This window comes from Falco naumanni, chromosome 4 (genome assembly GCF_017639655.2).
Source record: "Falco naumanni isolate bFalNau1 chromosome 4, bFalNau1.pat, whole genome shotgun sequence".
NCBI classification, from domain to species: domain Eukaryota; kingdom Metazoa; phylum Chordata; class Aves; order Falconiformes; family Falconidae; genus Falco; species Falco naumanni.
Genome location: NC_054057.1, coordinates 31031090 through 31055759, shown reverse-complemented (window position 1 = coordinate 31055759; position 24670 = coordinate 31031090). Strand labels below are relative to the sequence as shown.

The 24670-nt window shown below is 40.6% G+C and overlaps 1 protein-coding gene across 1 annotated transcript in view; it reads right to left on the bottom strand.

The window, feature by feature from the left end:
• The window catches only part of MEOX2 (mesenchyme homeobox 2), a 55140-nt gene extending 31223 nt beyond the window's left edge, over nucleotides 1-23917 (bottom strand). Inside the window, exon 1 of the mRNA XM_040592958.1 lies at nucleotides 23113-23917. Coding sequence (XP_040448892.1) covers nucleotides 23113-23623 — 511 coding nt within the window. The 5' untranslated portion in view covers nucleotides 23624-23917. The remainder of the gene's footprint in view (nucleotides 1-23112) is intronic.
• Between the last annotated feature and the right edge of the window lie 753 nt (nucleotides 23918-24670).

Here is a 24670-nt window from a genome sequence, read left to right as displayed (position 1 = left end):
ATAATGCTGTTCTGGATTAGTCATTTCTCTACATGTTCTGCTGCTATTGATCATCAGATTTATCTATCCCGGTTTTAACTGTTCATTACACAGAGACTTTCTTCTCAGATTCAGAACATTGTGAATCATTACGAATACAATGTACTGGAATATCTATACCATTCCTTTCTCAAAGCATGCAATATTTCTACAAAAGTGGTTAAGAACCAGAAAGGCAATAATGCTGAGAGGCTAAAAATGATGTTCAGCTCCTCATTTACTCTAAATCAATATTAAGAAAAATGTAGGAGATGGCAACATTATATCCGGTACAAATCATCACTTGGACAAGGCATAGCTGACTCTAGACAGGACCAAAGTACTTGTCTGAAATGCTTCCTTCTCTCTGAATGCCTTCCGCCTCACCCCCCTCCTCCTGATGTTAAGACGTGCAGGCAGATGCTCTTGTCACTGCCTAGCCCCTGCGTGGGGGATTGCTTGGACTGATTCACACCATGCTTAACTCTCACTCCAGATGATGATTATGCCCTGTCCGACCCGAAACAAAGCAGGCACCAATAAGCAGACCTTGCTAACTGATGTAATGCATATGCAGGTATTAATCACGCATCCTAAAAAAAAAAAAAAAAAGTTCGAGTTGATTAGATAAACACACAAGCAGTTTGTTGAGCATGAAGATTCACATGACATACCACTTTCTTCTGCTGCTCACTGCACTGGCTCCCCCTTGAAGTAAAGAGACCACCTCAAGGTCTCTCTCTAGCTATTTAAAGCCCTCCACAGAAATAGCCTGAGCAACCTGGCAGCTTTTTCTCTCCAAGATACGACTTTTCCAGGACAACTGTGTCCTACTGAAACAGTTAAAAAAACTTAAGAGTGCAAGAGGCTTACAAACAGGGAGCCTGGTCTTTTTTCCCCACAAGTATGAATCTCCATTGCCATGAGAAAAGTGTGGCTCCAGAATTCATGGCTTACAGGAGCAGATGAAAAGCTGGTTTAACTCTGGTTTAATACGTTATGCGCATGCATACACACAACATAAACAAAAGCTGTGTAGTACACACAGGAAGAAGTTAATTCTGTTCTGCCACATTAATACACAGAATTCATGACATCTTTGGGTTCTCGTAAAGTAGCTTAAAACTGTTTATTATTTCAATTCATCACGTACTAGAAACACTCTACTAGCATAAATAAAAACAGTGAACCAGCCTTGAAAAATTTGCTGTAGCTTTTGCTGGGAAAAAAGCCTGAAATTTTTTGATGCTTACCTGAGGCTTGCACAATCATTCCACACTTAGGTTTATGTGACTGCATTAATTCTTAGAAAAGAATCGTCTTTCTGACTGAATTTATACTGTCTGCATGCCACTTTTTTCCTATCATTATTTTGTTGGAAGACAAAGTAAACAGGAAACTCCCAAGCATTTAACTGTTACAAAACTAGCTATCAAACCAAACACAGAAGTTTCAAAGTTTTGATTTTCAGGATTATTTAAAATGGCTTGAAGTTTCCATTTTAGCACTACCTTATCCTACTATATTTTGATCTGGAAAAAATCTGCTTCTTCACTGCATTCTTTACAATTTCAGAGATATTAAATGAATCAACAGGGAAAGTCACCCTTTATTTGCTGAGTAAAATGTAAAAACATCCTTACAGTTGTCATGTAACTAAAATTCCTTGAAGTTCTTGTAATGTAGAACTAAGTGTTTAGTAGCCCTCAAATTTTCCTTCTTCCTGTAACAAGGTGCTTTAGTAGTTACATAAATAAATCATCTAAGGATATAATCCAAGAACGCTTATGCAATTTTCATTCACACATACTTTAAGGTATACGTGTGCTTATTTAATCTTATGGGGGGGTTTGCCTCTCTTTTTTTTTTTTTTTAATAGATCAGCTTGAAAGTGGAAAAAAACAGGATTTCCATCTATGCAGAAGGCTACATGCTACCTGACTGACACAAAGATACAGGTGCGCAGATACTTCTTCATGTGAAAAACCGTCAACATTTATTGTTAATGATGGGCCACAATTCTCTGGGAAACAAACAAACAAACAAAAAAAGATGATAACTGGAAGTGAGAAAAATTAAAAAGAAAAGAAAAAGGTATGACCAGGCTTTGTACTTTCTAGTTCCTATTCCCTATATTCCCACCAGCTAGAATTGTATTATTGTATTTTCAGCAAGTTCAACTTATATAACCTTTCTTGTTCTGATTCTTCCCACCATTTCATTATTTGTTCCAAATGATCACAGATTACATCAGGACCTAAACAGTTACGTAGTATCAACAAATACGCCTTTTCAGCACTTGAAGCTACCAAAATCACAATTGAAACATCATCTCTAAACACTTTTTCAGAGTGTGTATGGATTCTTTTCAGGACATTTTGGCAACTGTAATTTGGAAACTAATCCCATTTTTATAAACAAGTAGCGTGTTTTGTAGGAATTGAACTGTCATATGTATGGCAGACAGATACATGCCTTTCTTTTCCATGCTTTTGTTCTTTTACTGACAAAAGCACCACTTACGTGGGATTAATCGCGAGCCAGAAAATATATATTGTCAACTGGAGCCCCAAGTTATTTCCAGAAGTTTTCCAAATTAGATCTAACATTTGGCACCACAGCAAGTGCCATACTCCTTTTGGTTTAGTTTTATACCATTTTACTATGGGTCTGTTTTCACATCTCCCCATCACTAGTGCAATCAATTATAAGTCCAGAGAATAAGAAAGCAAGGAAGAAGGGCAGCCCCATCCCACCCTCACACGAGGTCGTGTGATGGGGTAAGCTCCTGGCTCAGGACAGGGTGTGGTGAAGCACATTCCCTGGCTCCACACAGCACTGTCTTTCTCTCCAGTTCCCTTCAACCTTCCAATATCTTTCCGCCAAGGAAGACAGAGACACTTCAGCACTGTGCTGGGATCATGCAAATACCCAGCTCATGGCAGGAAAGGGACAGATACAGGAATGTCCCCTTAAGTCACTTCTGGTATAAACGTGTAAATTTATTTAAAGTCCATATTCACTTATAAAACTCAGTATATACACAAAGCAACAGAAGACAATCTGAATACATGGTTTAGAAAAAGAGTTTGGACAGGATACAGTTGAAGCCTGTGTTTATACTTGCAGTAATTATAACAATAGTTTCTACCTTATCGTGAGTTCAAAATGTGAAGTATTGAATTTGCTAAAAATAAAAAATAGAGTGGAATGTCAGTATGAGTCTGAAAATAAGTCAGTTTAAAGGATTTGGATAAGAACAAATTAAATATTTTATTTATAGGACCAAAGACAAAAATAATTACTGGCTGTGGATTCAAATCCAAGATAGAACTTTTACTGAAACTGTAATAACACTGTTTTCCAACAAGTAAAAAATGTCATTGGAAATACTGATGTTAAAATTCTTAACAAGCATGAAATGATTTTGAAACAAGCATAAAAAACTGGAATGGATAAAGAAATACGAACTTTTTTTCACCACTATAAACTATGTAAAGGTGAACCATTTAAAAATTCTCATTAACTTTTGCTGGGCCTGGAGTCTATCCCTAATGAAGACTCACCTTATTTTCCTGAAAGAAGTCATCTTTCTTCTGTTACTGATTCTCCCTGACCTAAGTTCAGCTTCCATTAGCAGTTTCTTGTACCCTTCATATTCACAGACATTTGTACAGGTGAAAAGTCAGGTTTTATTAGGAAGAAAGCTTAAAGCTACTTTGCTGAAAATAACTGCAAATTTTAACAGGAACATTTTCCTTCACTTTTATGAAGAAGTGAACTACACAACTTAACTTAAAAATGAGTTACAGAACCTGAACCCAAGATTTTTTCCCCTTCACAACAGCTACACGCGCCTGTCAGAAGCTTCATTTCCACAACCTATTTCAGCAGTGGAAGCAGTACAGCAGAGAACAACCAGAATGAATTAAGGACTTTACTAGCTTTTCAAGACTAATTTTTCACATTGAAAAGAGGTAAAGGATGAAAGTTAAGCCACAGATTGCTGGGAAACTGAGACTACAGTGAAATAAATCCCAGCTCAAGAGTAAAGAAAAAGCAGATGCAAACTTACACGTGAAAACACTGGGCGCTAAAGGCAGCCAAGGCAGAGGGAGGTGCCCTGCGGAGTGCAACACCAAGTGCAGCGAGCAGAGGACCTCTAGCTCAAAAAGGCAGCCAGAGAAGTGTGGAGGTCAGAAATATGGCACCAGGCAAACAACAGCGGACACAACGGACACCACAGACCTAGAAGAGCTTCCTGGACTCTTTCAAATTTCCTCTGTCCCTGTGAAACTGGCTTTCTTTAAGTAGTTTCCAAGGGCCTGCAATTCATTTCTTGGCTAGGCAAGCTCACTTTCACTGCACACAGTGATCTGAGGTTTGTTTGAATTCCTGCTGTGTGGAAATCTACTGTACTTTCTAGCAGGTGTGAGAACACTGAGGCTCCTTCAGTTGCAGCTCATTTCCACTTACTAACTACTTTATCTCCGTGGATGAAGCAGAAGTGAGTTTTGTGTTTCCTGGCAGTCTGCTGCTTCAAAGAACCTAATAGTGATTTGTTTATTTCAGAGGAAATGGAGACCAGTCAGTGATGACAGATTTATTGGTTAAATGGACATCACAAAAAAATGTTCATGCAGTACAGGCTGGCTCTAACCACACTATGAGAACTCAGAGTAAAGGGTGATATGCATTCCAGAAATCCAGTCCTATTTAATCCACTCCACTTTAATCTGTACATTTATATAGCACCCTTCACACAATTTCCGAGAGCTCTGTAGAGAAATGTAATAACCACTGTACTGAAAAATATCCAGGTATATCGACAGCCTACATTTAGACTGGAAAACACAGCAGAAGGAGCCAGACTGTTGCGTATCTCCTGGCAATGAGTCAGTCAGGGACAGGCAAGAAACAACTGGGTGTCCAATCTCTTCCAATTACATCTCAGGACAGAAGAGAATTTCTTAGTTCTGGAGAGACAATTCACAATATGGCAATTCACAACAGCTCCTGGTGGAGGAGAATTTTACATCAGAGCAATAAAACATGAAAATCGATATGAAACTTTAGTGAGACCCAATATAAATTGTGCAATATGGCTGATCAAACTCAGTCCAACCAGAGGAAAAGGCACAGGGTTTTCAGAAGTTGATAGGTTTGCAACATGTGAAGGTTTACTCAGAGAACTGTGTGGTCTCAGTGTGAAAAATAAATAAATAAAAACATTCTAGAGCAAGACACTATCAAATTTATGTTGCTACAGTCTTCAAATGCTAACTGGATGTGATAACTGCATCTATCAAAGAAGGTAAAAGAGATTTATGGATAACATATAGCAACCTGTGTTGAAAATTGCAGCTAACCTGACAACTGCCCATTTTCTGTAAGGGTGAGGAACATTGATCAAGGCAAGCACTGAGATCGAGCCAGTCAGCAGGGCATTCCATTTGATCTGGATTCAATTTCAGAAAAATGTCTGGCTGAGGTCGTGCATCAGCCAAATAAACACACCATTTGGAAAGAAGCTGGAATATTTGAGGCAGAGAAATATATCTGTACATCACCTCTATACATATGGCTGGCTAAAGCACATCTGCCAATAATTGGCTCAAAAAAATCATCAAAATGATAAAAAAGCCTCCATTTAAGACGATAAAATAAAAAGTGTTATTTATTCTTTGGTGCCACATACCTGCTCAAAAATACGTTGATGGGTAATTCACCCAGCATTTAGTAACTAGAATCATCGCTGCATTTTGAAGTTTGGTGTGACATCCTGAATGGTTTAGCTCTGTTTATACATAAGGAACTGTAAGCTAGTTTTGCCCATTTTACAGACCTAAGATCTGAAGTATGGAATAACTACAGCACTGTGTAAAGATTATTGAAATTACTCTGAAGGAAATGAAAGTAGTGGGCCTACACAGGGACTCCTATAGGGAGTACAGTCAGGGTGTTTTGCCCAAAATAGTATACTTGCTTCCCAGCAGGGGCAGTTTGCCTGGCAAAACCATGATGCTGACCCACATATGCTAACTTCCAGCCCCAGAGACTGTTTGGGTGGCTCTGGGCAATGTTCTAGCAGACAGAAGTCTATGGCAGAGCTGGAAACTCAACTTTTTTCTCCTGGATTTCAAAGCCACCCATCTTCTCTACTTTTGGGATGCAGGGTGTCATGGTGGCTTATCTATTAAAATTTGGTCTTAAGTCTTTTAAGCCTACTAATAGTCCCCTCCTTTTAGCAATTTTATCTAAATTTTAAGAACTCGCAATCCAAGAATGAAGTCCAAAGGTGCTTTTGAATCAAATGCAACATTTTATACAGCCCACAGCACAATAGAAGTTGAAATGGTATTTTTACTGTGTTTGTATTTGTGTGTGAGAGTGTATGTGGTGTGTATTACAGAACTTAGGTAAAATCAAGAGCTAATCTTTCCTATCCTTCTTTTAACTATAAGAAGACACACTAGATGCCTTGTTTGATCTTGATTTAACCCAATCCTGCAATTACTTATATTATGATGATCTGTATATTAGCAAGTTTAAAGTACAAGCACAATGATTTGCAAGTGTCCTATTCACTAGCCTCATTCAAGACATTTTCAAGGACTGGGAGCTTACTTTAGGAGAAAGCGCACAGCCCTGGTTTCTTTAAAATATGTTACATTTTACATGATTTCCAGCCTAAAGCAAACAAAAGTATATGAATATACTGCATTTTAAGAGTCTGTACACTGGTTGAACTCCTTGAAAATGTATTACCGAAGCATTAGATGCAGAGAAGTCCCCAGTAAAAAAGCAACATGAGGGACGTATTTGTAAAACTCAGGACACGCTGAAGGGGTTGCAGCCCTGCAATATTAACAATAGATCTCTTAACTATAAGCAAATGCTTGAAGGATATAGATGAGGGACAATTCTGGAATAAAATGTTTACAGTTAAAGTTCTACAGCCAGGAAGAGATAGGCTAAAGCCTAAAAGCTGCCTCAACACAAAAGGATCGGCTTTCAAGAAAGCTGCACACCCAACTGTTACCATTTAGGCACCTAAATGAAGAACAATGGGGGCTGCTGGGTTCTGAGCTCTTTCAAGCATCTGGTCCAAATTCTTTCCTTCCATATGAATCAAAACAAATGTTTAGGCTACCAACTTTCCATTGCCCTTTCAGTTTAATGCCAGCTTTTCTAGCTTTTAAATTCCTTAGTATAATAAGATGAATAAAACACTAACTTAGCAAACTGCCCAGTTAGGGACTATTTGCAATATTTTCTTTTTTATTACTAGCAGACATGAAGTTTGTATAAAGTCATTGTAAAAATATATCTTTCAAAACAATATCTTTTGGAACAAGATTTTTTGGTTTAATACATTTTAAAAAATATGAATCCATCTTACTTGGCTATCAAAAAGTGATCACAGATGAACTTACAGATTTGAAGACAGAGCAGACTGAAAATCAGCATAAAACAAAACACAGTAGCAGAAACAGTCAGAAAATTACCAAGTAAATTATATAAGAAAACAGAAGGGAGATCACATCATGATGTGGAAGTAGAACATATGCCGATGCGTGCCGTACCACACCATGCTAAGGGAAGCTTTAAGGCTACATAATTCCTGCTGCTCAGGACAATGATGTCCATCCTACAGTGGTGCGGAACCTGATACAGGAGCTGCAATGCTCTGCAAGACTCCAGGATACATCATTGCATCTGGACTCTGATACATCCTAAGATGGTTGAAAGCTGTGCTAAGTAGTCATAAGTCTTTGTATTTAAATGTTAGAGGGTATCTACTGAGACAGACAGGCAAATATAACCAGGTGGTAGTGCCCCTGGGAGAGTAAAGGTCCATTCCCAGTCCTCTTCCCACTATGGGAAAACCCATTCTGCAGAAATGTGCCAATTCAAACATTTTAAGAAAGTCTCTACTTAAGAACACAGAAATTTTGCAGGCTTATCGCAATGAATACTGAAACATTCAACACTTTCAAGCAGGTTCATGGATAAGTAGACACCACTGGACAAAAGTAAAAAAATAACTGGATATCTCATTTTAGTTTTACAACACACATAGCAGCAAAGGAAAAAGCGACTAGTAAAAACATAAAACCACGGATGGAAATCTGTGGGTTTTTCTGACTTGAATGAAAGAAAACTGCTTCAAGAAGCACATAAACAGAGTTAGCAGGAAACATCTTTACTAATTTACATGAGCTAATTTAATAAAATATGGGAGACAGAAAGAAACATACAGTCCATTTTCAGCTTTTCCTATACCTAATGACCTTTCTTCTCATTAGTTCTTCTTTTCCAAACTCTGTTCAGGTTTATGTTTCTACTGCTTTATGATTCTTGCATAAATTATTTTCTAAAAGTGATACTATCCTAAACAGCCATTATGTCAAAGTTACCTTTGATCTTCAGCTGTAGAAAGAGTTTTCATTAAGGAAATAAAATAAAGAAATTTGGAATGAAATGATTTGAAGATAAGAACAAAGACTTATCCCCAAATTATCTAATCCTGTGTATAAGTATGCATGATAATTGCCTTCTAAAGCTGGATGACGAAGAGAAGGGATAAATTACTTAGGAGTGCAGTAGAGCTTGAGACAAGGTTCAGAAAAAGAAAGTTTGGAGTATATTAAGAGTATCAGGCCAAAATTCCTGCAAATGAGATTTATTACACCATGGAGTCTGTTCCCTGAGACTGCTACTGAAGGCATGTCATTTTTTAAAGTCCAAATGGGCATTTAATAAATGAGTACCACACTCACAAACCATATACATAACCTGTTTTGTCATACCAAACTGAAAGAAATCAACCCACACTCAAGCCTTTTAGTCATCACTACTTCACTCCATCTGTCACTCATCTGATAAAAGAATATAAATATGGATTGCTGTTTGGTGGGTGGTATCTTTTTTCCCTGTAAATAGGATAAGATTCATTCAGGTAAATTACGTGTGACTTTTTTAGTAAAGTGTTTTGGTTTGTTTTAAAGTTGCCCTGTGTTTTCTGCTCTTCCAATCATTCCTAGGTCTGCATAGCTAGATAGCAATGTAAATAATTCTCTTATAATTATTTCGCTCAGGGGGGTTGTTCAATCACCATCCACTGTGCCATCTGATCGTCATCCACATTCATTACACTGGAAATAAAGGCTACTGGATAGTGCAGTCTGTAGTGCCTGTCCTTTTTGAAGACAGAGAAATCTTAGCCTGGCATAAAGTAGCATGGAGAAGAGATGGGAAGAGAAGGGAAGAGTGATTTTCTCCTCTTTGTGAAGGTTGGAAGTGAAGTGAGAAGGGTAGTGATGAAAGTCGATATGACTATGACAAAAAAAGCTTTCAGCTATGACAGTTTTGCAGCATTTCCTGAAGGGGGGCAGCCTCTTGATCCTTTTTAATATCCTTATTAGTCTCCAGTTCAAGAAGCGTGTGTGGGGACATGTTTAACTCCCATTGAAGTCAATGGTTCTTAAGCATATGCTCAAATTTTTTCACAAATCAGGACTTTAATCTGTTCCTTATGTACATTTAGGATTAGAGAAGTCTTCTGTTTTTGAAGTTGCTGGAAACATCAGCTTGCTGATGGGAGGTGGGGGAAGGGAGCAGGACTCCATCACTTTCAGAAGTTTGTAACTTTCTTAATTTTTTTTCTAATTTTGACCAGGAATATATCTGTTCACCTATTTTTTAAATCTTCTCAAATACTGTCTATTAGATTCTAATGTGTGCTGCAGAAATGTGAGTTACTAACACAACACACTTCTAAGTTTTCATTAGTTATAAAGTCACAAGTACTAAGGTTAGTGTCTGGTTCCTCCCTCCTTCCTCTATAAAGTTGATAGAACTCTTACCAAAACCCAGAGATTTATTCCTAGCAAAGGGAAAGAAGAGTTGAGACAAAAGCTGTAAAACTGTCTCCGTCTTACACTGCAAATGCACCTCAATTCTGGCATTTAGTGCTTTTGGCTATTTCAGTCCTGGAACAGAACCCTCTTCACTGAGCCTGAAGGTTGTGCCAAACTGTATGGTGATTTTTGTGATATGGAAAAAAGCCCACTGGAGACTAGCCGGAAAGCAGCCAATCCTGTGATCTGATCCTCATGTGAATTTATGTCTCCAGAGTTCAGATTTAATATCTTCTGTAATTTTACCATGAACTCTATTTGCTGATACTACGCTGAAAAACTCTAGATACTTGAAAATAACTGCAAAATTGCCAAGTCCAAGTGCTCAGAATGTATCAGCAAGGCTCCTGTACTTTTCTTTTCTCTCCCTGCCTGCAGCTCCCTCATCCTCTCCAAACTGTTTTTAAAATATGTTCAGGAATGCCATAGCACAGCATAACCCAGTGCTGGTCCAGTCAAATCAAGTGGACTATCCAGGTCCCTACCTGCCCTTATTTTAGATTTGATACACACATGCACACACACACACTTGCACACACACCAAATGTATGTTCATGGCTATTATATCAATGATATGGAATCACGAACAAATATTTTACTGTTTTCAAAATTCTTACAGAAAACTAGAGTGAAAGGACAAATTGCCAATGCTATTTAAAGAGTTTACAGGCCCCTTCAAAATGAGACTTTACTTTCCTTGAAGCACATTCCTTCTGGCACGAGTAATTATTACCTAAAGTCTTGGAATTAAGAGTGCCTCTTAAGAATGTTAGATTCGTATTTTTTTCACCAATTTGGGTTAGTTTCCAGTACTCCCTTTTTACACAAGGGTCTGCTCAACACTGGGTATATCACTTGTATTAAATATTAACCATCAGCACTGTTATGTCTGGGTTGTGCTGGATTTCCACTATAGCTGTGTACAGAATCTGCTCTGTGGTGCACGCCCTTATGAAGTTAAGACCTCAAGAAGACGAGAGCACATGAAACATTTTTTTTTTCTCTTTTCTTTTCTCCTGTTTACTCTCAGCCTTGCACACTTTTCTGACACACCATAAATGCATACAAAAGCCATAACTGACTGACAGTTACCAAAAGTAAGTTCACAGTAAACAGCTGATGGTTTGAAGCCGTTGGGATAATGACAGAATATTGCTTCTGGATGTTTCCTGCGTGTACATGAGCCATACCAAAGACAGAGAAGAGTGTGAATGGAAAAAGAACACCCTTCAGACAACACGGATTAAACACCGAGGTAGATAAGAAACCGGATCCAAAACACTGGCTGAGCAGCAGTTTGGCAATGCCTTACAGGGTAATAAGTTTAATTCTGAGAGGATAAGCTGGAACCAGAACGATTCTGGGAAGGGAATTTCAAAAGAGTTTGATTGAACGGTAGGATCATTTAATCAGTTTTGGTTTTGGCAAGGTTCAGAAAGGAGCCAAGAGAGGGCCAGGGTAGGGAAAGAGGATTTGATGTCTGCTAAGTGGTTTTAAAGTCAAATATTTGCAAAACAGTCTGAAAACATGTTGGAGAGAAAATTTGATAAAAGCAACATGCAAACTCTCATGGCAAAATATGACCTTCTAAACCATAGCTCTCACCCTGAGGAGAACAAGCAGCAGCCCATGGCCTTGTACTGGCAAAACCAAGGACAAAGCTGTTTTGGCCCTGTAAAAAGATGCTTTGTGCTTCCCCAAGGTCTCTTTTGTGAGCATTATTTTCCTATGTCTGTGCATTCCTGCCCTGGAAGGAAAGGAAATGCTGTCTGCTTTTATGAAGAAACTTGAAATTAACTGCATAAAGCTAGCTCTTAGGCTTTATGCAGGGCCAAGATACATGAGACATTAAATGGCATGGCAGAGAAGGTACAAAGGCTGATTAGTGAGATTTTTGTGCTTCTTGTGCAACATGCTACACATCCCCTGGACTTGCTTCCATTCCCAAACTTGCAGAAGGACTCTTCCAGACGTATTTAGGGAACACATACCCCCAGCAAATAACTTCTGATCTAGTAAGGGTCCACGTAGGGTCACGCGAATACCTCAGATAAGAGCGGTACTTCCTGCTTTTCTAGCTCGGTGTGGATTTCACCTCTGCCTTTTTTAGTAAGACTCTGCTGATACATTAACAAGGTCCTTTTAATTAATAGACCAGCAATAACATGTAGCCGGACTCCACTATATGGGTAGCATCAAGCTTTCAATTTATCCACATAATCAAGTCAGCCATATGTTTCAAGGTTAACATGGATGCAGCTTTTAGTTCGTGTATGTGTGAATTAAGACTATCGATTAGTTGTGGAAGCATGCTTGAAAAACACAAAGCAAGCCAGAGTCTTCATAAATAATATTTTTATGGTATCTACCCATATGTTGTGGAACAACAAACACTTCGTAGCCGCACACCATCAAGCTGAAGGAATCAATGACTGACTAGCAACTGACACGCCTGTGCTTAACTTTTGCAACATCATACTGCTAATTTCAAGCGAATTACACACTGTAACCTAAGTTTTGACAGGATGGGAGCATCAGTGTACAGACTGGCAAAGACTTTTGCAGGAGGGAAAGAAACAGCTTTCCCAAGAACTTTGAAGGATTGGGTCATTCTGTAAGTTATATTTCACCAAACACACTTCAAAAAGGCTGGACACATTCAGCTACTGTACTTGAAACACACAATCTGTATCCAAAAAACAGTGTTTGTTTTGGTGTCATGTCTGGCAAAGCTCTCCCGATATGTTTGCAAATACAAAAATATTAAATCTCTGATACTTCTCATGCCAGCAGACTGCAAACTCAATTGGCACCTACTGTGCATGCCTAAACTTCAGTTTGGAACCAGTGACATAAAGATAGCTTTATAGTGTTTGAATACTGTTAGATTTCTGTACATACTCTCACATTAAAGCAATAAAGATGTTTGACTTGTAAAGTTGTAGCAATGTATTGACGTGTAAAAAGCAAAGGGGTCAGAATGAGCAGAGAAAAAAAATTAAAATGCAAAGTTAAACCAAAGCTACAGGAAAGTTTGGCAGCCTATTTCTTCATAATGTAAACCAATCCAAAATATTTGCAGCCTTGTCTCCAGCTTTTTCTCCTTGTGTATTCACATCATTTTTTTATTTATAATTTATGTTGTTCTATTCACTACTTTTAATACTAATATATTGCTTCATAAAAACAAGTAATACAGGCAAAATAGTCACTCTTTTTATTGGTCCAATAATATAATCTATTAGAAAATCATGTAAATTAAAGTGGTAATAATACAAAAGATAGTGCTGCAGATTCAAGATGCCTTATGGATAACTGCTAATGAAGCCTCCTATTTTTATCTGACTGCTCCACTGATCGATAACTGTTTCATCTTGCATTGCCTACCAATCAGACTAACATCACCTAAAAGTACTGTTCTATGTAGCAGATCACTGTAGTTCTTAAGATATTGTAGGTAAACATCTAATGGAAATCTGATTAAAGTGTGGTATTCTTGTTTTGCAATAAAGTGTTCATTCTGCAAGGATAAATAGAAATTGAAAGGATATACAGGCATACACTCCTTCAGAAATGGACTTGTGTAAAAAAAGAGGGAGGGAGAGGGATCCAGGAGTGAGACCATTAGTGTGTATTGTCCTAATTTCCTCAGGAACGCAAAGACTTAGCATACAGCTGAGGCTTGAGGTTATTGTGGTACTCCCAAAAAAAAAGAATATCAAAAGAATTTTAAAAAAAGGCAAAAAAAAAAAAAAAAAAAAAAAGCTTTATGCTGCTACATCACTTCTGAGTCAATCAAATCAGTAATTCCAAAGTGCAGAGGACTTGCAAGATTCTCAGTTCTCCCTAAGCCATCTGTAAGGCAAGTAAGAGTTGTGGACTTTTACTAGGCTTTAAAGTCTAGCTCAGAAAATACCAGTTTGAAAGGAGTGAAGATGCCTTACCCCCCCTTTAGACTGCTGTTTTCTTCTGGCAGAAAATACTGTCTGGAATTCTAAGCACAAAGCTTTACAATGCATCTTTGAGCAGTTGATGGCTGCCCAGGCTTCCATTCACACCATTTTTACCAGCTCAGTGTACCAAAGCGTTTCAAAATATGCTTTTGTATAGTTTATCAAGAGATCTGACTTCAGTTCTTTCTCCTTCACTAAACTAACTGATATTTTCATGAATTTAGGAGGCATCTAGTCACTGTTCCTACCATTCTTTTTATGGTAATAAGCACATTTTAACAAGTAGGCTTTGCTTGTCCACATACCCTGTAAGGATGGGGTCTGCAGCATTCTGGTGTTCTGCACCAGCTGGAAGAAAATAAAAGGCTTGAAAAACTACTGAGACCTGTGTGCCTGAGGAGACTCACTCACCCTGTAAAAACATCCCCTTCCAAAGAAGCCCCCATGCACATTCAGGGTACACTGCGTACTTCTATAACATGCCATTTTTTGCTTGGCAGGTAGAAAACCCCGTGGTTCATTCAACTCTCTTCAGAGTTATGTTGTCAGTCCACATATGTCCAACAGATTTTTTAGAATCTATTTTTAGAACGACCAAAGTGGGAAACAGTTTTTTCCGCTTGGTAAATTTAAGTGACTAATGCCCCCAGTTCATCAATGTGTAAACATACACTTAACTTCAGGTGTATTTGTATCAAAGTTATCTGACTAATTCTGCTGTGAAGTCGTGGCTCCACTCAATAGTTAGTTTTGACTTAAGCACACCCAAGAATTCATTCATCTCCCAACATACAAAATTAAACGTATGCTGGCATCATCATGGGACCACAGTCTAAGAATTAAAACCCACAACGGTGTCAGAGGCTACTGAAGTGCATCTAACGCAGTTTATGTAAGGCAGCATTTGTTCAGGCTCACTTGCTAAAAATAAAAAAAAAAAACTTATTAGAGATCTGAGAGCATGCAGAAGGAAAGCTTTTAAAAGCCTGCAGTAATCTGTTTCAGTTTTAGTTTTTCATATCCTATTTGCTATAAAATAATGTTAAATCAACCAATTTTTCTCTAGTTCAAGAGGCAGCGTCATAAAAAGAAAGGAGAGAGAGCAAGAAAGAGAAAGAGAGAGGAACAGAAAGAAAGAAGGAGAGAAAAGAAGACCAAGAAAGACAGAGAGAAAGAGAAAGAAAAGAAAGAAAAGAAAGAAAGAAAAGAAAGAAAAGAAAGAAAGAAAAGAAAGAAAAGAAAGAAAAGAAAGAAAAGAAAGAAAAGAAAGAAAGAAAGATCACTTGGCTTCCAGTTAGGTTTCATAATCCACTGGATTTTATTGGTTTAGTAGAACTATGCCTTTCCATCATAAATGAAAGATGTGACTCATTCCTTTGAGACTTGATTCTTCTGCTGTTTTGTCAATTATTTTGTTTCATTAGTTAAAAAGAAAGATAAAAGGAAAATTAGGTTCAAATACAAAATAACCTTTCCTTCAAATGACCATTAAGTTTTTATGTCTGTTTTCTTCTGTTTATGTATTTTAAGGGCCCCTTTTCCCACTACTGCAAGGTTTATTCATCACAGGTAACTTTCAAAGTAAGGTTCAGACTGCTTTTTTTCTTTGTATCGAGCAAGAAGCTCCAGTGATTTTAAACTGCATGGTACTGAATGATTACATTCATCATTAAACAACAAAATATTCAGTAGCCAATTTCCAAATGTGACTTCTGATTTTTCTTTTGATGTATAATCACATGCCTATTTAGTAATATGCACAACTTCCACTCAAGTAACCTACCGCCAAAACTATTTGTAAAATTAACATTCCATATGGAAAATAAACTCCTGTTACAAATAGGCGGTATGTTACTGTCTTCTGTAGGTCCAAGATCTCAAAATGAAGGGCATCCTCCCTAATTTACAATGAATATTACATCTTTAATATCATTGATGTTAACAAGCAGAATTTTAAGAGCCCAAGTTGTCTATTTATAACACTAGTAGAAGACTTCAAAAGAAACTTTTCATGTATGACAATGAACTGTCTACTACTATATCCCATTATATTAATGATTTTTTTGCCCACTCTGCATCACTTAGTGAATGCTAGGATACAGTAATGTAACTCTGCATTAGCAATATTACAGATTAATATATAAAATTAGAAGATATGGAATAACATCAGTGTGATTTACATTTTTGTCTATTAAAATATTTTTGTAAATGGATATGGTTTAGGTAAACTTATCAAAGGACACAGACTTTGTAATACATATTCATAAATAACAAGGACAACAAATGCTAGAAAACTAAGACCAAGGGCAGCAGTGTTTTTTCAAACAAGCATTCTTTTGCTGTGTTTGCCGCTGGAAGCATGCAAGACAGCGTAGCACAAAAAACACGAGCTCTAGCATGGCTAACTGGTCTATCTCCTTCTCACAAGCTAAGCTACATTCATAGTTAAGAACAGACATCTTAAAATCTGGTACTACAAAAAATCAGTGGGAGCTTTGTCATCAGTATCTTCCAGGTGAAACTTCCCTTAGAATGTGTGTTTATAAACTTTAGTTTAGTAACCTTTTTTATTCGAACACTTAAGCCTAGATTGTGTGCATCCAACACAATTACACCAGGCTATTTTTCAATTGAAACTTTCATGAAATATAACAGAAAAGCAGTTACCCAGCCATCAAAGACCCCAGACACTCACCCGAGAAGTCAAACGCCTTCTTGCTGCATACACCTATGCAGCCACACAAACTCATGCTGGTAAAGGTGATGCGATTGCCTGGCTGAGAAGTGGGAGGAAGGCTCTTTGCTGCGGGGTGGCTGCACACTGTCTCGCTCCTACTCTGCCACCAACAGTGCTTGAGAAATGGTGATGCAGATCTGTGAGTCTTTAAAGCCTACTACGAAAAGCACGCGTGCACACACATTCACACAAAGCTTTTCATTTAATAAAAACTTACAGTACTTTACAAATGGAAGGAAAGCTCTGCTGTAGCCATTGTATGGGTTGAGGAAACATATAAAAGGACAGGACACAAGTTTGAGATAGATCATAAGGCTGGGTTAAGTGCCCAGCTGTGCACTGATGTAATGAAGTGGCCTCAAGCACTGTTTATCAAACTTCTCTAAACCCACACTATTTTAGTTAGAAACCTTATTAGCGACATATGCAAGTATTTATATTTAAAAAATATGACTTTCCTTTCACAGCCTTTCAAGTTGCATTCTTAAGTGTATTAGAACAAGGACACAGGATAACATAGCAAAAATAAGGATTGAACCCAACCCCACCATAACTACATTTTACTGATGGATTTAAATTTTTCTCATTCTAGCAATGAAACCAGACTTCTTTCTTTTTCTTTCCAGAGACTGGGAAAACTGCTCGGTAGAATACATTTTGCTACTGAAACATGCTACAGCAAACATTCATGCTGCTGTGTAATACTGTATTTGCTGAAAGCAATAATCCAGATTATTAGCAGACAGCAGCAAAGATAATGTTGTCACCTTCCCTTGAATTTCAAGACACAGAGCTCAATCCTGCTCTTAGGGATTTCAGAGATACAGCATATGAAGTCATCATGTCACTAAAGAATGAGTATTTCCAAACGGCAAACTATATGCAGATGAACAGGCTCACTTAAAAAGCACTTAATAAATAATTAGCAAGTCTAAAACGGGCAACAAGTCTGATTAAAAAAATCCAGAATCTGGTTACTTACTGTGCAAAATACTAGAGAAGTTATTCTAGATATGTTAGGACAAATTTTATCCTAGGATGCTAAGACCAATGAAATTAAAATTAAATTTATATATATAATGCTGAATTGGCAATGCTCAAATAAGCAGGCAACCCTAACATTTTACCAATCAATATATGCAAGAATTATAAAGCATTTCTCTTTCCCTACCATGCAACAGCATTTTAAAAATCCTAAAATGTAACTACAACTATAATTTTTTGAAAAGTTTTAGTGACGTTTTCTCCAGATATTGCCAGAATATGTGGATCTTTAAGCCCCACGTGTCCATATCTCCTTCTACATTTGGTTCTAGTACAACACCTCATAGTCATCCAGACCCCTTGGTGACTCTGCTTTGAAGACTGGGATCCCTGATAGTGCTTAATACAAAGTAATACCAGAATAACATGCAATTACATTTCTGTGCTGAAGATTTAAAACAGAGTAATACAATTAAACTCTAATGGCTTAAAAAACCTTGAGCACTTCAATAGTTACACTAGAGTCAATAGACCTTCTCACAAAAACATTTGTGCTCTTGTCTGGATTGGGACGGCAGGTTGGGGGGGTTTGTGTGTGTGAGTGTAAATCCTACTGAATTATATGTATAAACAGACAGAAATACATAATTAGAGGCCATACTTATTTCTGTCTACACAAAATTACTCTTTGGCTATGGGCAAAGAATTCTGAAACTGTATTAGTAAAATAGTGTTTAAAAATTTTGCAGTCCTAGAAAAGTTCCTGATTGTGTTTCCTGAGAGCAAAAGTGAACATACTGCAAATTTGCAACTATTAAACAATCCAGCAAGCAGCCTGTTAGCCAACATTTGCTAAGCAATCAGCCTTAAAAGTTTTCTCCTAGAAGTATGATCATTATTCACTGGATTTTGAACTTGTTTCATTTCTGAAATCTACAGAGGTGTTTTGTTGTTGTTGATGGGGTTTTTTAATGGTAAGTGATGCTTTGATACTGCTTACCAAACAAATTAACTCTTTCCAGAAAAACTATGCTTTATCATGTATTTTTTCTTGCTTCCGTTTACAACCACGCTGAAAAGCACAGACACATTGATGAATCAGTTACACAGTTCTTTTTGACTACAAGTGTGCAGCTCATTTTTCTTCATGATGTGTTTCAGAAACCAATCAGAAGTCCTCAAAACCCATGATTTCACAGTATTTATAATCATTTATCAAAATGACCTGCTTTTTAGAAACCATTTCAAACAAGTACATATGATTTATGATATATAGATCTGTTTAAAATAAATGCCCTGGAGATGTAACTTTTTACTGCTTGCATGTTGAGAATAGGTAGGTTGTAAAAGATGTTAAAACACTGGAAAAAAAGAGTATTGTTTTCTTTTCATTTGATTTCTTAGTGAACAAAACCCAGCAGAACAGCTATTGAAACACTGGATTCCTGAATTGTTTTTGTAGGTTTAACAGCAGTGTTTCTGTATTATACTATTGTAAATAGAGTCAAAAATATGAATAGTTATTACCTGCTAGCCTTTCCTTGGAAATCTGCACCATATAAAAACATTTTTCCATGTCAAACTTTAAAAAATAAAAATAAAAATAAAAATGAAAATAAAAATAAAAATTAAAAAAAGGTTTCTCATGCCTGGGGACATGTGTTTAATTACATTAAACTTTAACTGGAATCAAATTTGCTTATAACTTGCATTTATCTATCGCAATTAAAAGTTTGAATAGCTATAGTGCTTAGAAGAACTCCATCAACAGTACTCAGCCTCCCCCTGGTCTTTTCAGCATAGTGCAGATATTTTTTTTGCCATAGGATTTTAGGCTTCCGTGGGGCTACCGGATTCACTTTCTTTTTGTATTTCTTAGTAAACCAAGATTACACTTCCTATATAGGCATCGGTATGCTTTTCTCCTGACTGAAGTTTTAAGAAAACTTGGACTTAAGTGAGCCAACTTAGACAACCGCAGTAGTAATTTTGCATTTGATATGTTCCGCATCATCTCAGAGCGAAAACCTACTTTATAAAACCCAGAAATAAAATGGCCCTAAAAGTTACAGGCAAGTAATGAGAAGAGGAGGCATTAGAAAAATCCAAAGTATTCCATATAGAACAACTCGTACCACAAAGCAACAAAGCACTCCAAGAATATGTTTTTTATACACTCGGCATGGTTTTCATCCGCACCTCATTAGCACACAGATAATTCTGACCATTAGTGCACTTTAAAATCAGCAATTTTATTTGTAACCTATCCTCAAATTTAGTATCGTCTTTTTACTCCTACATCCTTGACACATGCAGAGCTGAGTTACAAAGGCAAGGATGCAGATGCCATTATTCACTGCAAAATGTTAACATCTAAAGATTTGTGTGCATCACTCCTCAACTCACAGGCTAGTTTACTGACCCACTTCTGGGCCTACGCAGGTTGGAAGGAATGTTCTGAAGATAATGAGAGAGCAACTACAAAACCTGGAGACGCGGACAGCTGTAGCAGGCAGGGGTTGATGACTAGAGTAAGCAGTATTTCCCAGTCCTTTACAACCAGAACAGTGGACAATTTCACCCTGTTCTGTAGCAGCCTATCCAATATCTTCAAAGGGAACTTCCCAAACTGCTTAAACCTGGGTTAGGGCAAAAGAAAACTGTAAGTCAGACAGCTTATAAAACTACCATGAAAGCACATTTCACCTTGCTTTCTCAATCCCAAACAAAAGCGTAACAGAGCAGACTGCAAAATGTTTCTATCCTCCCCTTCCCCTGCAATATGTTAATTCCAGGGGAAACAAGCAAGCACAGGGACAAACACACAGTTCCTATTGTCCAAAATTTTGCTCGCCCTCTGGATTTTTGTTTATAATTTTTAAAAATTACACTCCCGCCATCGTAACAAATAAGTAAAATGGGGAATCTCTGCTGGTCAATTTTCAGAGTATCTTTATGGCTGAGCAACAGTTACTAGTTGGGGAGATAAATGACACAAGGAATGCTCACGTTTTACTTTCTTTGAACGATCTGTATACTCAGCTTTACGAATCAACGTTCCTGATCTTAAACATCCAGCAATAAAAGCAGAGTAGTGCAAGAAAGGGGTAGCCTAAGGTTAATTCAGCTCTGAAATGCAGAACAGATTCAGTGCTCAAGAAAACACGAACATTCTGTGGCTTTAAGTGATATGCTTAAAAAGAGGAAACATATCTGTAAATAAGCAAGAACATCAATAATTGTCTCAGAATGCTGGCACGGAAACTTAAACAGTCTCTCTTCACTTCTTAGTTATTTACTATTAAGACTTTATACAAATGCTTACTGAAATAGATCCAAGTGTGATGAATATGTCTCCCAAAAGTGAGGAAGGCGTGGATTAAATTCTTTCAAGTACAGTAATTTGTTTTAAAAAAACAGCTTAATGAGAAATAAAGGGGGTGATTTTTAATCAAACGAGGGGCAATTATGGATGACAAATACAGAAATGCAGCGACTTAAAAATAGTTCTTGCTGCCATACATTAGAAGGGCATTAAATATCCAGCACCAGAGCTCAGGCTTCATAAAGGGGTGGGGTTAAATGTTCAGTCCAAAACTCAGGCTTTCCCTGAAGAAAAACCAAAGATACAGCAGCTAAACAGTTGCTGTCGTCAAAAGATGCCCGTTTTCAGTTTGAGAGATCCACGATTGTGTGAACAGCCATAATATTTTTTTCTTAGGGAAAGGGAGGAGGAAATAGTTACCTGCCTTTAACTTCAGAAAGTCTTAGAAAGTGAGATTCGGAGTAGAGCACAAGAAAAGCCTAACCATGGCTAAAGGCTCCGAACCCTTGTCCCCAAATCTAGTGGAAGGCTCCAGTCACTTTGAGGCTAAGGTTTGGGACTTTCCCTCCTGGTGTTCTTTTGGTTTGCTTTGCAAAATGAAATAAACAGAAAGCGATGCAGATACTTCCCTGACAGTGAGAGGGACCAATTTCCTTTCTTCCTTCAGCTTTAGATCGACTGACAAATACAGCAAGTCCTTACACCCGCAGGCATCCAGTTATGTTCCCAGCCGTAACGAGGACTCAAATTTTAGCGTTTCTCATACACCTCACAAAACCAGAGAATTCTTTTTATCTCATAAAATGTAATGAAGATGCAACAATAGATTTTGCCACCATTTTTAACTAAGTACGGGTTTTAATCTTGGAAGAGTTATCAGCCCGCAGACCAGCTACGTAAGATTAAATTCAGTTAAACCCGTTCTGAATTACTTGTAAACGTTTCTTAATGTATCGGACAACAAAGAAAATGATGATATCCTTGAGGGCTGTTTTTTAAAATAGTTTCTGTTGCTTACCACTTTACCAAGTTCACAACGTTTCAAGTGAAGAGGTCATGGTTTCAGTTGTGAACTTCATAAATATCTGGAATAACCTTTCACTTTCTCTTCCTCAACAACAAACAATTTGGTGCGCTTGCTCTTGTGTTTCCAAACCCTTGAGCCCTCTCTTTCTCAGGTGCCTCCTGCCTGCCTCGCTATGTTTTTGATGACACCCCCACCCACCCCCACCCCCGGTTTACGTGTGCCCTAAGGGAAGTGCCATCTGTCGCGCTGCCTCCGCCGCGTGGCTTTTGTCAGAGCGGGGCTGTGACAGGCTTTGCCGTTTTAGAAAGCGGAGATTTATGTCAAGCTGTTTTTTTGCGCGCTCAGTGATGCCAAATCATCGCCCTGGAATGACTGCGAGTCTACAGTAGTTTTTCTGCTCGTCTTGAAGCAAGAACTGCAGCGATTTTAAAAGGCAGGCAGCTCCTTCCCTCCCCCCGCCCCCGCCACCAGCAAACTGAGGTGCGGTGGCTTTCCGAAACCCCTGTCCGCGCCCGGCCGCTTTCCAGGCTCCCCCTTTTGCCCCTTCCCCGCGGAGGATCTGATGCAGGCGCCCCCAGATCCTACGGGGCAGCAGCAAGGCACCGGCTCCTCTCCCGAATCCCACTTCCAAGGCAGTTTCCAAGCGTTGTGCAATCGCCTGGGAACCGCAGGCAGCTCCGCGGCGGAGGGGCGGAGGGGATGGAGCGCGCTATATTCCGAATTTTGAAGCGGAGGTGGCGTGTCGGGCGGGGGGGGAGGGGGACGCGGGGCCAGATGCGAAAATCCTCACCTAAACTGCGAACGTTTCGCTCCGTGCCCGTAGGAAACTCTCCCCCCGCCGCCACCACCTTGATTTCATGCTCTATCACGTGCTGGATTTTGACTTTTCGCTCGCCCCCCCCCCGCCCCGCACGCACCCGCCGTAGCCCCAATCAAGCTCGCTCGGGTGATGGAGAGCCCGAGCGCGCGCCGAGGAAGGAGCGCCCCGGCGGCCCGGTGTCCGCGGGCGGCGGCTTCACGGCGGCGGCCGGGGCCAGCCGAGCCCAGCCGAGCCGCGGCGGGGGACCCGGGCCCAGCAGCGCAGCTCCCCCCCGGCACCCCCCGCCCGGGGGTCCCGCCCCGCAGGGGAAAGCGTGAGCCGTTACCTGAGCTGTCGCTTTTCCTTTTGCCGGACCTCTTCTCTGTTTCCACCGGGGACAGAGCCTGCCTGCCATAGTCCCCAGGCGCACACGCTGCCCCCGTGGGGGTGTTAGTGCCCAGGCTGGAAGAGTTTGAACACAGGACGGGGGGGCTGCTGCCCAGCTCCGGGGGTCCTCCTGAGTCGGGCTGAAGGCAGAGGCTGTGCCTGGCCGCGGCGGGAGGAGACGACATCTGAGGAATGTGCCAGTTCGTCTGCAAAGCCTGGTGCTGCTGTTGCTGGTGGTGGTGGTGGTGGTGGTGGTGATGGTGGTGGTGCCCCCTATGATGCTGGCTGGCAAACATGCCCTCCTCATTGGGGTATCCCGCTATTATGCAAGAGGAAGAAGAAGAAGACAGATCAGGGTAGGACATGTGGTCGGATCTTCCATGCAGGGCAAGAGAAGACTGGGAGAAAGGATGCAAGCTCTGCGCAGTGGCATGGGGGCTGCGCAGGCAGCCAAAGAGTGTGTGATCCATGGCATGCAAGTCTCAGGTTCCAGGCAGGAGAGTTTAGGAAAGATCCAACTTCACCACCCTTTGTCAACTTTCACTGTAAACAGATCGGGGTTGGGATTTTTTTTTCCAAAACGGCAACGACAGACTTTGCAGCAGGCAGCTGAGCTCAGATAATCCAGGTCTTTAGCCCTAGTGGCCAGTCTCCGCTGCATAAACACTCGGACCTAGATGAGCCTTTCTCAGAGCTGCTCAGATGTCAAGAAGTGGGAGAGGTTGAAGCCAACAGAAGGTGGTCCCAGAGAACTGCTCGAAGGGGGAAACGGCTCCGAGAGGTTATAAATACAGTAGTGTGTAATGTGAGCTGGGGGCTGGCTTAGCAACACAGCACTGACCACATGCAAACTCCCTCCAAAACGCCAGCGCCGTCCCCGCGCCCAGCCGCTCCGTCAGCGGGCGGTAGCGCTGCGCGCCCGCGCCCCGGGCGCCCGCGGCAGCGGAGGGGGGGCGGCTCCGCGGGGGCGCAGCCCGCCTCTCCCTGCCCCCGGGCGGGTCGCGGGAACGCGCCTCCCCGCCGCGGCGACCGGCGGGGCTGCCCCGGGGCCCGCAAGGCCGCACGCGCCCCCCGGGGCTGATCGGGGGGGGGGGGGGGGGCGGGGGAAGGGCGGCTGCCGGCCGTGCCCCCGCGGCCGCCCCGTCGGGGCCGGCGAGGCCCGCTCGGGGTGCCGCCGACCCCCGAGGAGCGGGCAGTGGAGCGCAATAAAGACGTGAGGCGAAATCGCGGGGCTGACTCCGGGGTGGCGGGCGGGGGTGCGGGGGCTGCGGCCTCCCCGTTCCCCGCGGGCCGGAGGGCGCTCGGCAGCGCCTCACCTGCGCGCCCAGGTGTGCGGGCGCAGCGCGCAGGCGGCCACGGCGGCCGGCCGCCGCCACCCCCCGCGCCGAGCAGCGCCGTGCGGGTGCGGGGCATTCCCCCGCTCCGCTGTCCCGCGCCCCGCGGCCCCGCTCCCGGGGCCAGCCGCAGCGCTGCCCCGCTCCCCGCACGGCCCGCACGCCGTGCCCCCTGCACCGGGG